Genomic DNA, 16,111 nt, shown 5'->3' with positions numbered 1-16,111 from the left:
TGTATTATATAGATAATACGGGGATAAAATATTATACAACTTATTTTCTCGATTTCATATTTGTTCATTTTTGATGTAAAAAGCCTCTTGCTAATAATGCAAACAATAGTTTACAATAATCCTTTGCATACAGTAATCCTAAAGTATACAATAGTCCTTTGTCTGTAATCTCCTGTTCTTTTTCTCATCAACCCCTGAGAAACTCATTAGACCTTAAGTCTCCGCTTCGGCTTCTGTTCCAAACTCCTGTGCTGACAGAGCTTTCCCTCCTTCCCTGGGGTGACACTGAGAAACCCTGTCTTCCTTCTTCGTCCTGTTTGTCTAATGACAGGGCACTGCTTTCAGATTGCGTTAAGGCTGCAAACACACGGCCTCTTCTCAGATTCACTCTCTATTGTTTTCCTGATCTGAAGTCCTCTTATCTGACACAGTCTGGACCGATGGTTGGTTAATCAAAAAAGTTCAAACTTCCAGAAATTACATTTTTTGTAACTATTGAAAGTTGCGATGAAAAACCCAAAAGACAGCTTAAAAATGTACAGGAGGGTGTAAAGTTTTTGTTTTGTTTTTTTTCAGAATTACTTTAATGAGAACATGAATAAAAAGTTTTGAAGACTTGTAGTATTTGTGAGATCTGCTCGTTAAAAAAAAGCTAACATTTTGCAAATTTATAACAACCCTTTGTTACTTGAATCTCGCAGGTAACTAGTGTCAGGAAGAGCCCAGAGCCTGATGTGCAGAGCAGCTCAGAGATTCGCCTCCTGCCGGGAGGGTCAATTTCCTCCACCTTCTCCTTTACCACAATGGGTCTCAGTCTTTCCTGATAAGCATTACCTGGCAGAGGTTTTCAGACTGCTTGTCAAAACCCATTAGTGGGTTGCCAGCACATTTTTTTTTTTTTAGTGAGATAGAATGGATTAGAATATGCCAGGGTGCAACATAAACCTTTTAAATGATATCTGTTGTGTATGTTCATGTGTGAATCTCTACCAGATTGCAATGTAAAATACATTGCTTGCTTTCCAAATAGCATAAAAGCCACTGGCATAGAGTGTTCCGTTAAAAATACAGATTTGTTCACTCACCCAAGTGATTATTATCAGACAAGTTTGGGGAGTACTGCTTAAAAGAGATGTAAGCCCTGAACTTCCTGAAAATCTTGCTTTCATCTTCTTTATTAATCTGAAAAACAATTCAGAGAAAACACATGAGAGGTGGTCTCTGGAATTCTGATGATAGACTAAATATTTTGAGAGTTTTGCTTATATAATTTTTAAACAACTTCTTTATATAAAGAAACAATTTTTGCTCATTAAATGACTACTTTAGCTGAATGGTACACGCAAATACATAAGTCATTTTCAGTCATTCCTAGAATTTAAAAACACATAAGTTTTCTGACATTTGTGCAGGATTTTTGCCTTTCTAATCTCAGCATCTATATAAAAGAGTATTCAGTAAATGTATGTTGAATGTCTGGAAACAGGAAAATAAGTTTTGTGGTTTATTTGAACATATCTGCAAAATTTTTAGTTGCTAATAAAGTGCTTGATCTTAAATTTATTTCAGACGTTGTCTGAAAGTGTCACGTCTATCCAGGGCGGCTGTGTAGGTAAAGATGGCTATGATGAAATCGTGGTATCCACATACTCAGGTAAGGCAAAGGGTAATAGGTAGTTGAAGAAAAAATCGATAATAAAAAATGTAAATTTAATAGATTGCTTCGGATGACTACTTTAAAAAAAAGTGTTACTAGTAATTCACTTATCTACAGCATTAACAGCCTTATTGGTTAAAAAATGAGGGAAGGAGTGGGCCAATCGATTTACAAAACAGTTAATGTTTAAACGATAGTTTTTAAGAGTGCTTGGCATGTCACTAATATCTTTAAATGTTAAGTGATATTTTTCGGTTTAAAAAAAATTTAGTTTGTTACTGTATACATTTCTTATTAAAACTCGCTTACTTTTGAGTAGGTCATTTTTGCATTCTCATAATAGTTATACAAGAGTTCAGCTTTCCATGAAAATAATTTCTGAAAAACAATTTTTATTATCAGCTATTACCACCTAGCATTTGCTAGAATGTTGACTAATTCCATACTGAATGCTAAAGCTGTAAATTAATAATTGAAAGATTTCCTTAATCATAGTATTATAGTCTTTCAGGCAAAGCAAAAATAGTGTTATAAAATGCCGAAGTAATTTCTTTATGGTTTGAATATTTTCCGGCTTGGTTTCTTTTGCTTTTGTTTTGTTTTTTCGAAGAGGAACATGTCGTAGGAGTTAAGTGAAGGTGATGTCGGTGGGCAAAGGGTGTGTAAACTAGGGTTTCATTTAACACCAGCAGCACTGAATGGTGCCTGACTGTGGCTCGTCTCTACAGGCTGGGTTACAGGTCTGACCACAGAGCCCGTTCATAAGGAAAGCGGCCCCGGAGAAGAACTGAGAATTAATCAGGAGATGCAGAATAAAATTTCTACTTTACGGTAATTTCACTGCCTCTTTTTCATCTCATGACGTATGTGGCTTTTTTTAAAAATTATTATTACTAATGGATACAATATATTTTATTGGAAGGAATTAATATTACTAAGTAGTTTATTACTTTTTTAAAATGAATGTTTATCAGTTTGAGGAAATTAGCAGTAAGTTTTGATTAATATTTTAGAGTTAGAAATGTACTTTTTGTGTATTTTATTCTATATGGTTATAGGTAGTTGTAATGCTTTGTTTTTTCGCAGACATTAGAAGGAATCTAACACAGATGGCTCTGTTCTTCATTAATTCTAACGTTCACCGCTCCTGTGGACCTTTCTGAATCTGTAATTTTGGCTTTTAAGTGTTCTTACTGGAAGTGAGTAATGCTGACTTCCTTAGACACAGGGATTGCTTTGGTGGCCTCTTCAGTCTGACAAGTGCTTTGAAGAGGACTCAAGTAAAACTGCCTCATATGATGAAGAAGTGGGAGTTGCTGGAACTTTTAATGGCTGCTCTTCCCACGTCAGCCCTTGCCGTCCTGTCGGGGGAGCGCGGGGCCAGCGTTTTTGGACAGTAGAGGGGTACAGAAGTTTTTAAGGCCGCAAGTGCTAGTTCACTAAGGCCACACCACAGGTTCTCCACACACCAGTCCTCCAGAGCCAGCAGGAGAGCAAGCCGTCGTGTTCACACAGCAGGATAGCGAGGAGCGTCCCCGAGGACTGTCTCACGTCCTCGGGAACCTGCCTCGTGTTTGTAACCAAGGCCGCCTCCTCTGGGGCCGCTCGGGAGAAGCTGCTGCCTGGTTCATTCAGCACCTGGAGCGCAGGTGCATGTGAGGCGCTCTGTGCTCGAACGTGTGAATCCTTCGTTCACTGCACAAACCCCTTCCAGGCTGCTCCGCGACGTCCCCCCCGCACTGGGGTCGCTAAGCCTCCTGTTGTTCCAACCCGGTTCCTGTTGCTTCGTTCGCGTGCCATCTTTCTGGGTAACTGGAGCCTGCACAGTGCAGGCTCCGCACGACCCTCCCCAGCATTCAGTGGGACCTCCGCTGTCCCGCTGGCTCCCAATCGTCCTCGTGGTCCCCCGGATGTCAGTGCTCTGCGAACTCCTTATTTTGTCCACCTCCGCTCGTGTCTTACTGAAAGGCCCGTGTTGACCGCCGCTTCTCCTTAAGGCTGTTGTATCCCCCTGCACCAGGGCGGTCAGATTCTCTTCTGCTTGGTGCTGTGTGTAACCAGATGCGCGCCTCCAACTAGAGTTGACTATTTGATACTTAATGATTCTTTATTAATATTGCTACTATAGGACCGAGTAGATGTTTTGATTTTTTAGATTAGAGGTAACTAATGTGGAATCATTTGGTCATAGCAGCATAAATTTTGTTTCTATTAGCACTATAGTTCTAGCTCAACCAATAAAAATTCATTTTGCAGAGGTAAATGTCTCACATTTTAACAAATATTCTAAGTCTAAGTAAGTTTGTACTTACCGGTAACACAGTTGTGTATGTTTTCCTCCAGGAGTGAGTTGGAACAGCTGCAGTATAAGGTCCTACAGGAGAGAGAGAAATATCAGCAGGCTTCTCAGTCAAGCAAAGCAGTGTCCACAGTACCTTCCTTTAGTATAAATGACAAGTTTACGTTAAATAAAGATGATGCCAGCTACAGCCTAATCTTAGAGGTGCAGACGGCAATAGATAACGTCTTAATACAGGTGAGCAAAACCTCTGACTTCTTCCTTTTATGACTAGATCTATTTCGCACACCAGTCATCTGCCCTCATTATTATTGAACACTTTTAGATGGTAATTTTAGACGTTCGTCATTTAGTTTAGGTAGTAATTTTAAAGGTTTATCTTAATCTTCCATGAGGTAATCATAGATTACCTAAACTATACCTTTGCTCATAGATTATCTAAACTATACCTTTTATTTGTCCTGTACATATTAGACAGAGGACAGATGGACTTAATTGTCAGGGCGAGTCACTGAGGATGTCAGGGCGTGTTCCTTAGCCTTCACTGGGAGCTTACGAGGGCCGTGACCTAGAGATCTCTAGTAGTTGATGCCCTTATTTGAACCTTTTTTAAAGCTCCATATACTAAAACGATAGCCTGCAGGACAGCTTGCTCATCAGCCACCAGTTACCAGGTAGGTCAGTAGGCACAGTAGATAGTTTCGAAGGTGAAATTTAGGCTTAATGAGGTACAACTGCATGTATTATATTTATGTTATACAAATATAACTCCATCAGTATATTTAATTAGTCCTTTAAGTTGGAAGATAGTCAGAAAGTGGAAAAGGATGACAGTACGATGAACGGAAAACAAGCAAATGACTAAAGAGCCTGTCAGAAAATGAGAAAAGAATAAAGAAGAGGAAGACAAGGTTTAAAAACGTGTGGAGAGAGCAGATTATTAGTTAAAACGTAAAGGTGGAAATCTCTCTTAACTAGTGCCAGCGCAGAGCCCGCTGCTTCGGGCAGCTCCAGGGGCATAGTGCATAGCGAAAGGCGACCGTGTCTCTGCGAAACTGCCTCTGTCCAGAGGAGGCCGAAGGTCACCTCCCGTCTGTGTTACCGCCCAAGTTCAAATTGACCAAAACAATGAAGCTGGCGTGATCAGAATGGCCTTACGATTATTTGTAGCCCATAGCGTATTTAGCACTGACAAAAAGAGAAAGATGATACTTTTAATGGGGTAGTGAGAGGTGATATTCTATAATTTCTGTTAATCCAAATTAGGAAAACATGGGCCATTGTAATATAACATTTATTCTCTGTTTACCTTCTAGAAGTACATATTATCAAATATAAATTAAGAGACTTTATATTCTCAAATTTAAAGATGAACACAAGGAGAAGCCCTAGAGAAAATACGTTTTGCGAAAATTTTTAGTTTTCCATCTGAACCTCCTTTTTCTTAACATTGACTGTAGAGCGATGTTCCAGTAGACTTACTTGACGTGGATAAAAATTCTGCTGTTGTCAGCTTTAGCAGCTGTGATTCTGAGGTGAGTAAGAAATAGAAAGACTTCTTTAGACCAGGGATCCCCAACCCCCTGGGTCACAGACTGGTCCCTGGCCTGTTAGGAACTGGGCCGCACAGCAGGAGGTGAGCGGCGGGCAAGCGGGCGAAGCTTCATCTGTATTTATAGCCACTCCCCAGCACTAGCGTAACCGCCTCAGCTCCGCCTCAGATCATCAGGCATTAGAATATCATAGGAGCACTGGTCCCTGGTGCCAAACAGGTTGGAGACTGCTGCTCCTGACGCTTTCATTTCTATTACTCTGTTTTGGATAAAACCAATAAATGCCACTAGGGTTCAACGTTTCTTCTTCAGCCTCTCCCTTCATACAATATTTGCAAGTGCTTCACTTTTCATTATCCTCTGGTAATCCAGAAACTAGGATGTTGGCTTAGACTTCTTGCTTTCTCTGATCTCTCAAATCCAGTGAGCAACTGGTTTCTGCCGGTTCTACCTCCCTGGCTGTTAAACCTTTACCCTGCTTCATTTCCCCTTCTGTTCACTTTCCAGGCCCCACTCATGCTTGCTCGAACTGCTCGTCCCCACTTTGTCTGCTTCCGGTGTTGCCTCTCCCTTCCAGCTTTGCTGTACACCTCCCCTAGAGGGCTTCCTGAAATGCAAACATCGTCGTGTCATTTCTTTCTCAAAACCTTTTAAAGATTTCTTGTTTCCTGTTGCATGTAAGTCTAGATTCCTCACTGTGACATAAAAAATTTTCCACCGTTCAACGTCTCCAACTTATCTTTCACCAGCTGCTACCTTCCCTTCTATGCACATTTTTTATGCCAAGCTGAAATTTTTAAAATTTCTCGAAAATGCTGTATAGTTTACACATTCCTTCATTTGAACATGATCTGTTCTTTCTGTCTGCCCTCGCTTTCCGGGGCTTGTTGAATCGCTTAACCGTTATTCAGCAGATGTTTACTGAGCACTTAACCATGTGCAAAGTACCTGGAGCTCCTGGCAGAGCTCTCGGACGTGCTTCTGGTATCACTTCTTTCTGCTTAGTGCTGTCAGACCAGCGTCTCGGAGCTGGGTGGGGCTCCCGAAGAGAAGGTGGGGTCAACGTTAGGTCCGGGGGAGCTGCACTGCAGAAGGCAAGCCAGAGCAGGACATGGCGACTGGAGCTGGGAAGTTACACATATTAGAAAGGGAGGAATAAAAAGAACAGATGAAGGACAAAGGTGACAGCTACATTAGGGAATAGTTGTCAATACAATATCATTTCGTAGTAAAGCTTTTTTTCCTTGATAAATTTTATAACAGTTATATTGTATTATCTATGATTTGTCATCCCTGTTTGAGAACACATAAAAAGATTAGGACCTACATTTTTATGATTATTTAGAAAATCAAGTTAATATTAACATAAAATTTTTAATTTCAAAGTTAACCTCTTTTATTTACATCACTGCAGGATTCTTCGGAATGAGTATTTTATGCTAATCTAAAACCCATTTTCTGGAATGATAGCTTTATAAAAACCTTATTATGGAGACTTCAAGTATATAGAAAAGTAGAAAGAATAGTATAATTATCTCCACATACTCATCACAGCTTTGGCGTACAGCCAGTCTTACTTTATGTTCTTTACCCTCCTCCCCCATTCCAAACTTAATCCTGGACATTCTATCCCTTCTACTCTATTGTCATTTTATTCATAAATACTTAAGTAAATAACATTTATTTTTAATCACACAAAATATGTTCTTAAGTTGATCGAGCCTCTGTGTTTACTGAGTGTAAATGATTTGAAATGTTAATGTTCGAATTTCCTTTTTGAGATTAGCATCCTTTTTGTTCAGTTATGTATTAAAAATAGGAATATAACTACATGAAAATTACACGTCAAATATTCATATTGCTTTGTATTTGCAATTTATCAACCTAGATGTATTTTTCTATTTTAATAGTTACTATTTATTTTCAAGAAGTTATTATTGAAAGTAACCTCTCCAATTTAATTCAACAAACATGTATTGAATTCCTACAGTAAGCCAGGTACTGTGCTACTTGGTGGGAATACAGAGCTGAGATATTTCTCAGTCTTCTGAGAAATAAGTATTTGTGAAAATCAAAGACATTCTATACCATCGATGTTTTTGTCTTATAAACATTAGGAGTTTGTACCATTTGTTAAATTTTTAGAACAATTCATATTTTAAAACGTCGTAGAGACTCAAGATGGGAAAGAGCATCAGCTTTAGAGTCTTAAAGATATGAATTTGAATTCCAGCTTCATTACTAACTGGCTTTTGGGAAATTCACCCAACCCCTTATGCCTTGGTTTCTTCATCCGCTAAGTTACTTAGTAAAACTTACCACATGGGGTTGTTTGTAGGAATAAGCAAAGAGCATTTAGCACAGTGCCACCCAAATGGCAGGTGCTCAGTAAATGGTAGCCAACATTGATGCCTTTTTATCCTTAAAGACATGGATTCATGCTTTTCCTTAACTTTGAATTTTTCCCAGTCAAATGACAACTTTCTTCTCGCCACTTACCGGTGCCAGGCAAATACCACAAGGCTGGAGCTCAAGGTAAAAATGTTTGAAATTACCTTTACTTGAAAGTTTGAACTTTCTCCTTTCTCTTGGTCTATCTTGCAACATCTGATATTTCTTTGCATTCAGTTTCTCCCTGAAATGAATCATTTTGGAGTAATGACTTTTAAATGACCCGTTAGGTTTTAATTCAGCCCAGACCACTATCTCTGCTATTATCACTCAGTCAATCACCTTTTCTTACATTATCAATCCTTAATTTCCAACAATGGGAAATTTTTTTCTGATTTTCTGTTATACGGAAAGTTTCAAACGTGTAAAAGTAATGATTTCAGTTTCAGCAGTGATCAGCTCATGGCAATCTTATTTATACTGTCACTCTTCATTCCAAATTATTTTGAAGTAAATACAAGACACTTTATAATTTCTTTTGTAAATATTTCAGTACATGTCTAAAATATAACTTTTTTCCAACATAACTATAATATTGTTATCACACCTAAGAAAAATCGACAATGATTCCTTAATATCATAAAATATTTAGTGTTCAGATTTTACTGATTTTTGTTTTTACAATTTGTTTGATCTCATGGTCCAAATAAGGTCATTTGGTTATTGAAACATCTGAGCATCTGTCCTGTATTTTCCTAATACCTGGATTTCTCCGATTGTACGCCAGTGACATTTATTACTATTTATTCTAGAGCAAATCTTTTAGTTTTTTAAAGCAATTTAGTAACATAATCACTTCTCCAGTTAAATACTGATCATGGCATGTAAGTCTTTTAGTGGTTTAATTTGTAATGTAAGATTTAAAATTTATTTTTGATACATTTATGACCTAAAGACTAAGGAGGACTGTCACATTTTTCCTGGTGTTGCCGATGTTCTGAGACTCAGAGTATGTTTTTTTTCAAGAGAGATTCTGTTACACAATTTTTTCACATCTGATTAAGGACGTTTCAGTGAAATGTAATTTTTTTCCTAAATAATTTATTTTAATCTACATAAGTCCCCTTTCATTTATTTTTGAAAGGAAAATTGAAAACTAGGATAAATGTATTACTAAAGGAATGTATTTAAGCATATCTTATGTAATCCAATTAAACATTTTAAATTGCATTTTCACAGTTGGTGCCAATAAAGTAGGAAGTGGGCCTAAAAATATTAAAAAGCTCTGTTCTTTTTTTAAATTTGCCACAGTAATTTCGAAGTTTAGAGGAAAGAATAAATGCCTGAAAAGAGCCAAGAAAACTATGAGAAAGAAGAAAAGGCGAAATGCTAAAACATACTATAAAACTCCTATAATAAAAGCATCGTGGGGTATTTACAAAGCCTGAGTTAATAGGCCATGCAACAAAATCCAGTCTAGAAATAGAACCCAGCACACGTTTATGTAAATTTAAAGCATGACATTTGTATCGGGAAAAATTCTACTCAGTTGCTATCTCTTTTTAGAAATTGGTGTTGCTACACCGGCATCCATCTGGAGGAAAATTAAGTGGATTCTTATGTCATATACGAAAAAATTCAGATCAGTTAACTACCTAGTTATTTTAAAAAGAAGAGGGAGATTTACTTGTCTTCCAGATAATGAGTGAATATCAATATAATATAAAGGCTACCTAAAAGTCATTTCCACCCAATAAGGAAAATAGGCAAAGGCTATGGATAGGCAGTTCAGACAGAAGAAGGAATCAAAAAGCTAACAAATACGGAAAGAAAATGTTCTACCTCATTATTAGGGAAATTTAAAATAAAATAACAAAACACAATTTCCGCTTATCTGAGAGATTAGCAAAAAATTTTAAAGAGCAGCATCACCAGGTGGCAGAGAAGAGGAAAAGGACACTCCCAAATACAGCTGAAGGAAATAAAGATTGTTATAGTTACTTTGGAAAAACAGGCAATGGTTCCATTTGGAGGAATCTATTTCACAGCAGTGAAATCACAGTATAGTCCACACGGATGTGCATTAACCACAGCACTGTTTGTAGAGGCAGGAAAGTGGGACCAAAGTGAACATTCAGTAATCGAATGGTTGAATAAATTAGCCGTCCATCCCACAGAATATTAACACAGCTGTGGTAAAGATGAGCCGGTCTATTCCTGTCAACATGGAGCAAATCCCATGAAAAACACTAAATGCAGATAAAATCCATCCATATATATATATTATTTATAATGATGGAACTATGAAAGAAGGTGTGGAAAGAACATAAGCCCATCGGTGTGGTAGGTTATACCATCGGGTGGGCTGTGGATGGGAGGGAGCGGGAGGAAGCACCGGTGCCAGGACAGGCAGAGTGAGGGGAAAATGACTATTACAAATAAAAACAGGTGTCTGTGATAGAAATAGAATTTATTTACGTGAAATTATCTATTTGTTTCTGTACACCTGCGTAGAACGGTATATGAGAGATTGACTACCAAAATAGCAAAAATGATCATCTCTGGGTGGTGGGATTTTAGGTGACATATCTTCATCCTAAGTTTTCATTATCGTTTGGATGTTTTAATAATGAATATGAATTATGTAACCAGAGAAAACGTTATGACTTTTATTGTGGAAAAAATTATGTGCAACTTAACCCTTTAAAATTATGCGTAAGCATACCCTTTAAAAAGAAACCCTAAAATATAGCTTTATAAAAATAAAATATTGTTATTCATTATTTCTTTTCCTTTTATCTTTTCTGTCTTCCCATTCAGAGCAATATTTGCAGTGTAACATTTGCACCAAATCTTGCTTTAAACTTGTATTGATCTTTCCCATTTAGGTAAAACATTGATTTTTTTAAATTTTTTTTTCCTCACATGCCAGGAAAAGCGTAAGTTAGAGAAGCTGTCTTTGTAATACAAGAGGGACTGCAGTTCGTCCCATGAATTAGAGCTGAGAAGAACTGAAAGGGGGCGGGAGGGAGAAGCTGGACGTCTTTCTAACGCCTCTAAAATTAGGGCGTCATAGTTTAATGAATTATTATTTTCTGTGAGCTGTTTTTGAATTCACAGGATATCCAACCAGCCATATGCAAAATAGCTCAAAAGAATCTCCTAATCTAAATATGTTGTAATAGATTATGATTATACTTCTCTATTTTCATAGAAAGTCGAGTTACGTTCTTGGGAACATTTTTTTCTGTCAATAGATTTTTATAACAACAGCTTTATGCTATAATGCTCCCATTTCGGAGAAAGTGAAGTATTCCATATAAGTTTTAGCTCTTTGGAAAACCCACTTATCCCTTCAATGAAAATGTTTAAATTTCAACCGTTTTCAATGTGAATCTTGTAAAATATTCACCTGTGTTTAAAGGTGATAGGTTAGTATGTAAGAATGACTGTCTTTTGGAATGGTATAGCATTGCTAAGTATAGACAGATCACCTAAAAATATGTGGTGGGGATAACATGTAGATGGTTTAATTTTGCTTTCAGCTGCTAAAATCTTTAAAAATTTTCCTTTACTCTAATGGTAAAAAAGTAGTTGTTTAATAGAATGTCATTATTTTCTTCAAGATATTATAGAATAGATTAAGGCCTAAATACCTGACTACTTGTGTTGAACATTTTCAAGATAACGTTTATATTGCTAGATGTTTTTTTTTTTTCTTTCCTCTTTTGCATTGAATCAGATTCGCTCAATTGAAGGCCAGTATGGCACGCTTCAAGCATATGTGACTCCAAGAATTCAACCCAAAACCTGCCAGGTCCGCCAGTACCTTATCAAGCCCCTCTCGCTCCATCAAAGAACTCACTGCATTGATCATGACAGGTAGGACAGGGGAGGAGCAGTTTATTTTTAGGATATCACACTATGCAGATAAACACGCTGTCGTTTTATAGTGTGAATTCTGGTAGCTGTTTGTATATTTTCAAATTAAATATTTAAATGCTATGGATTAGTATTTCTAATAGATTTATAAGATTCTTTGTCTTCTTTTAGAAGCTGGTTTGAGCTGGACTTTGCTAACTTTCTCACGTACTGGCATTCTGAGACCAGGAGAGTCACAGTTCTCTCTCTCAAACACCTGTCGTGAGCAAATAGCATTTAGCACTTGAGTTTTCTGTGAACAGGATCTTGACGTATCAGCCTCAAACATTCTTGTTCTTTCTGTTTCACCTCGGGAAATACTCACAGAGCAGCAGATCGTGTTATTTCTGACTTCCATTCTAACCTAAGCATCTTCCTTTTTGATGTTTTTCACTTTCTTCCTCGGGGATGAGAAACCATGAGCTTAAATAAAGGAGGAAGGAAAGAAAGAAATTGTTCAGTATTTCCCCGTGCCGTGCATTGCGCAAGATTCTTTAGGCATTATCATTTAAGTCCTCGTAACAAGACAGTGGTAATGTTTCCATTTTACACATGAGAAATGGAGGTGGTGAATGCACAATGCAGTATATATATATATGCCTTACTGCTAAATTGTACACCTGAAACTTACCGGATTTTGTTAACCAATGTCACCATAAAAAATAAATAAATAAAAAATAAACAAACAAACTGATAATTTATAGCTGTCGAGATATAAGAACAAATTTGCCTTGGGAAATACAATCGATGAAAGGAATGCATTTGTTTCATTTCTGTTGATTACCTGAAGATACACAACATCAATAAAAACATTATTGTTGTCTTTGCTATTGTAGAAGAAAGACATGGAGGCTAGGAAAAGCAGGTAACTTGCTGATGTGAGAAACAGCCAGGAGTTGAGGCCAAAGCCCATGCTTCTTCTATTGCAGCTTGTAATTTTAAAGATGTCCTTTAAATAAGATGTAAGGAAAGATTTTTTGAAAACATTAAAGAGGGTAGATTCTTTTGGGGGTGTCTTCCTGCTTCAAAGCCAAGGTTGTTGGTGGCGGTTCCACAGCCCGCTGGGAAGAACAGCAGCAAACTGGGAACCAGGAGCCCCAGGTTACAGTCTCGCATCTGTTTCTGTTTGTCTGGGCTCTCGCTTTCTCGTCTGCAAATAAGAGAGTTGGTCTGGATGATGCGAAGTCCCTTAGAGTTCTTAGGGTTCTTCATGCTCTGTCTTCTTAAAATTCCTTCTGAACCTTTCATTCCACAAACAATATGTTTTCCTAACTGTTTATAATTATTCATTTGATTTATTTAAAATCTGTTTGATTTACTTTACCTTTTGCGTGTACGTGTGTGTGATCTTGGCGAGATGGACAGTGTTGCGCCCACCCCTGCAAGGTGGAAGGCATCCTCCCCTGACCTGCCCACAGCGCAGCGAGCCCGGCGCAGGGCTTCACGTCTGTTTATTTTATTTAAAAGACCGCGTCTTTGCCTTCACATTGTGCTGATTATTTCCCTAGAGAGAGTCTTGTAAAGTACGGTTTGTAGTTTGTATAGTAGAAATATTAGATGGACTTTTTAAAAATGAAATCTGAGTAAACCGAATTTTACCTGTAAATCATGTTATAATGAAAACAAATTTTGACACTTACCTGAATATTAAAAGCAGAGGTGTGGCTAAGCACTCATTTTTTCATAAAATCTAAATGTTTATTTATCTGATACGTAAGATTAACCTGAGAAAAATTAAATGAATGCTTTTATATTTGTTCAGCTACTGTGACCAAACTGTTTGTTAATGTGTTGTGTACATGCGTGTCCCCACACATGAACGTGCACCTCTCCTGTGAAATGGCAGGCCCGTGAATACGCTGACCTTGACTGGCCAGTTCAGCTTCGCTGAAGTGCACTCGTGGGTGGTGTTCTGCCTGCCCGAAGTCCCCGAGAAGCCGCCGGCAGGAGAGAGCGCGACCTTTTACTTCCAGAACACCTTCCTCGACACGCAGCTGGAAAGTCACTGCAGGCAAGTCACACTCGTTACTGCCTCTCAGGGTTTTCCTATAAACGGAACTTCTAATTTTCATTCATTTTAAAGCAAGAATCATTTGCAAATCATAGGATCGAAAACCTGTACGGTTCAAGAGAATCTGTTGAAAAACAAGTCGAATTAATGAGTTTGAAAAATGACTGAATAGAGATGAATATGAAAGATCAATACATTTCCCATCCCCAACAATAACCAGTGAGAAAAGAAATACTTTGAAAAGACCCTTTCAGAAGAGCAATAACAATAACAAAATGTCCATGTAAAATCGGTAGGAAAGTTCTTTAGTAGAAGTATGCAGAAGTTACATGAAAGAAAAGTTTTCAACTTTATTGGCATCAAAGAGGTGATTCAGTGGAGTAATCCATTCCTCTAGCCATCGGTAGGAAGACATTGTGAACATGGCAGTCCTCAGTGATTCGAACATTCGAATCTGGTGAGTGAGAACTGCGATTGGATTTCCTTATGCAAAAATAGGCTCAGCACTTGGGAGCTTGGATCGTGCGGGGCTTCGAGGCCATCGTGTTGGAGGTGGCCAGGGCGGTGGCAGCTCGTCGCTCCCAGTCGCACCCCCACCCTCTTCCCACTCATCTCCCGTAGTTTCCATTTCTGACTGCAGTGGAGGGGAAAATGTCCTCCTCCTTCGTCCCTGTCTCTGAGTGTGAACCGACTTCCTACTTGGCTGAGGCTCATTTCTCCGCTGTGCTGTCCGAGCTTGTACCGCCCGCCTCTTCCAGGCCTCTGCGTGCTCATTCTCTTACCTCTGTAGGTGGTTTTCAGTCATTTGATCTTTTGTTTTTTTTTAAATTTTGTTTTGTTTGGAGGGGAGGGGGCTTCTTATCCTCTCTCCTCCTCTCTTAAGGATTCTTCACCTAAGCAGATTATTGAGGTCTTCTACTTCCTACTTCCTAGCTGAGACTTTAGCATGCTAAATTCTGGAAACAGCTGTGAACTCATAATTTTACCTCAGAATGCAGCCTTTTGGAACCAAGAACTCTCCAGAAACCTAACTGGTTGTAGGATGAGTTCCACTGTACTTCCAGGGGATCTCATCTGTGTCTAAACCTGTAGTCATGAGTCCTGTTTTCAAGAACCACAGCAAACCTCACACTTTAATCATAGCAGACAATTCGACATGCCCCTAGCATATTGTGTATTTTTATAATAGCATACTTTTGCTCTTTACCATTCTGTTTCCTTACATATTTTTTTTTTTTTAACAATTGAAACTCTTTCTTTAAGGCCCAACTGAGTAGCTGCATGTTTTAAGCCTGCCCTGATTCTGTTCTCTGTGCCCATAGCATTTTATTCTTACCTGCTGTAGGTATTTACTGTCATTTGGTTGCAGTATGTAATAGTTTTTACGTAAGCTTGTCTCTCTAAATTAGAGCATAAGCTCCTGCTGGGCAGAGTCTGTTTTTTAGTTACCTTCAGATGTCCCCTCCGAGTCCCCACCTAGCGCATGGTGTTGAACTCAGTGGTGCTTGGTGCGTCTGGTACCCGAGTGAGACACACACAGACACCTGGGCTTTGGAGCCTGACGTGCTTAGTTCGGGTCCTGCTGCTGTGGCTCACTAGCCGTGTGACCGTAACTGTTGTGGTTCACTCTGAGCTTAGGTTTTCTCCTCTGAAGAATGGAGATGGTAGCATTTACTTCATGGCGTGATGAGTCCTTCCCGAGTCAGGGACTGTGTGTTTAATTAAATAGCATCGGTTAAAATTAAAGACCAGTGAAAATCTCATAATTTCTAAAAACTGGGATCAAAATTGTAAGTATCTATCACTCATCTTTCTGGAGAAACAATTCCGTAGTCAACTACAGCTGGTCAGTATAAACTATTTGTGTGTGGGTGTGAACACCAAATAAAAAGGCAACTTTGAATACATGAAAGATAGCATATATTAATTCGGAAACTTTTGGTCATCGTAAAAAAGAACCAACCGCAAGCAGGCTTAACCAAATAAAAGGAGTGTATCGGCTCCTGTAACCCAAAAGGCTAGCGGTAATCTGCCTGAGGCACAGCTTCATCAGTGGCTTAACTGGTGTCCTCAGACTGTTTCCCTTCCCGTAGCTCTGTTTTCGTCTTCACTGGCTTTCCTGTGTGGCGGCGTGGTGGCCGCCAGCAGCTCCATGTAGCTCTGTGTCCTCTCAGCTGCCCTTGAGCTGCTTTTTCCCGCTAGTCCCAGGGAACAGAGGCCCAGGATTGAGCAGCGCTGGTGGATTCCCGTGGATTCCAGACATGGAATACACTGCTAAA

General features: G+C 38.6%; 1 protein-coding gene across 1 annotated transcript in view; it reads left to right on the top strand.

Annotated features, from left to right (window-relative positions):
* BBS7 (Bardet-Biedl syndrome 7) overlaps positions 1–16,111 on the top strand; it is a 31,894-nt gene that overhangs the window by 13,521 nt on the left and 2,262 nt on the right. The window contains exons 9-15 of the mRNA XM_006917747.3: positions 1,570–1,654; positions 2,386–2,488; positions 4,001–4,193; positions 5,417–5,491; positions 7,979–8,044; positions 11,643–11,782; positions 13,668–13,832. Of these exons, the coding sequence (XP_006917809.1) occupies positions 1,570–1,654; positions 2,386–2,488; positions 4,001–4,193; positions 5,417–5,491; positions 7,979–8,044; positions 11,643–11,782; positions 13,668–13,832 (827 nt within the window). The remainder of the gene's footprint in view (positions 1–1,569; positions 1,655–2,385; positions 2,489–4,000; positions 4,194–5,416; positions 5,492–7,978; positions 8,045–11,642; positions 11,783–13,667; positions 13,833–16,111) is intronic.

The sequence above is a fragment of the Pteropus alecto genome, unplaced genomic scaffold (genome assembly GCF_000325575.1).
Source record: "Pteropus alecto unplaced genomic scaffold, ASM32557v1 scaffold17, whole genome shotgun sequence".
Taxonomy (NCBI): Eukaryota; Metazoa; Chordata; class Mammalia; order Chiroptera; family Pteropodidae; genus Pteropus; species Pteropus alecto.
Note: the sequence above shows the minus strand (reverse complement) of the source record. Positions and strands in the feature narration are given on the sequence as shown.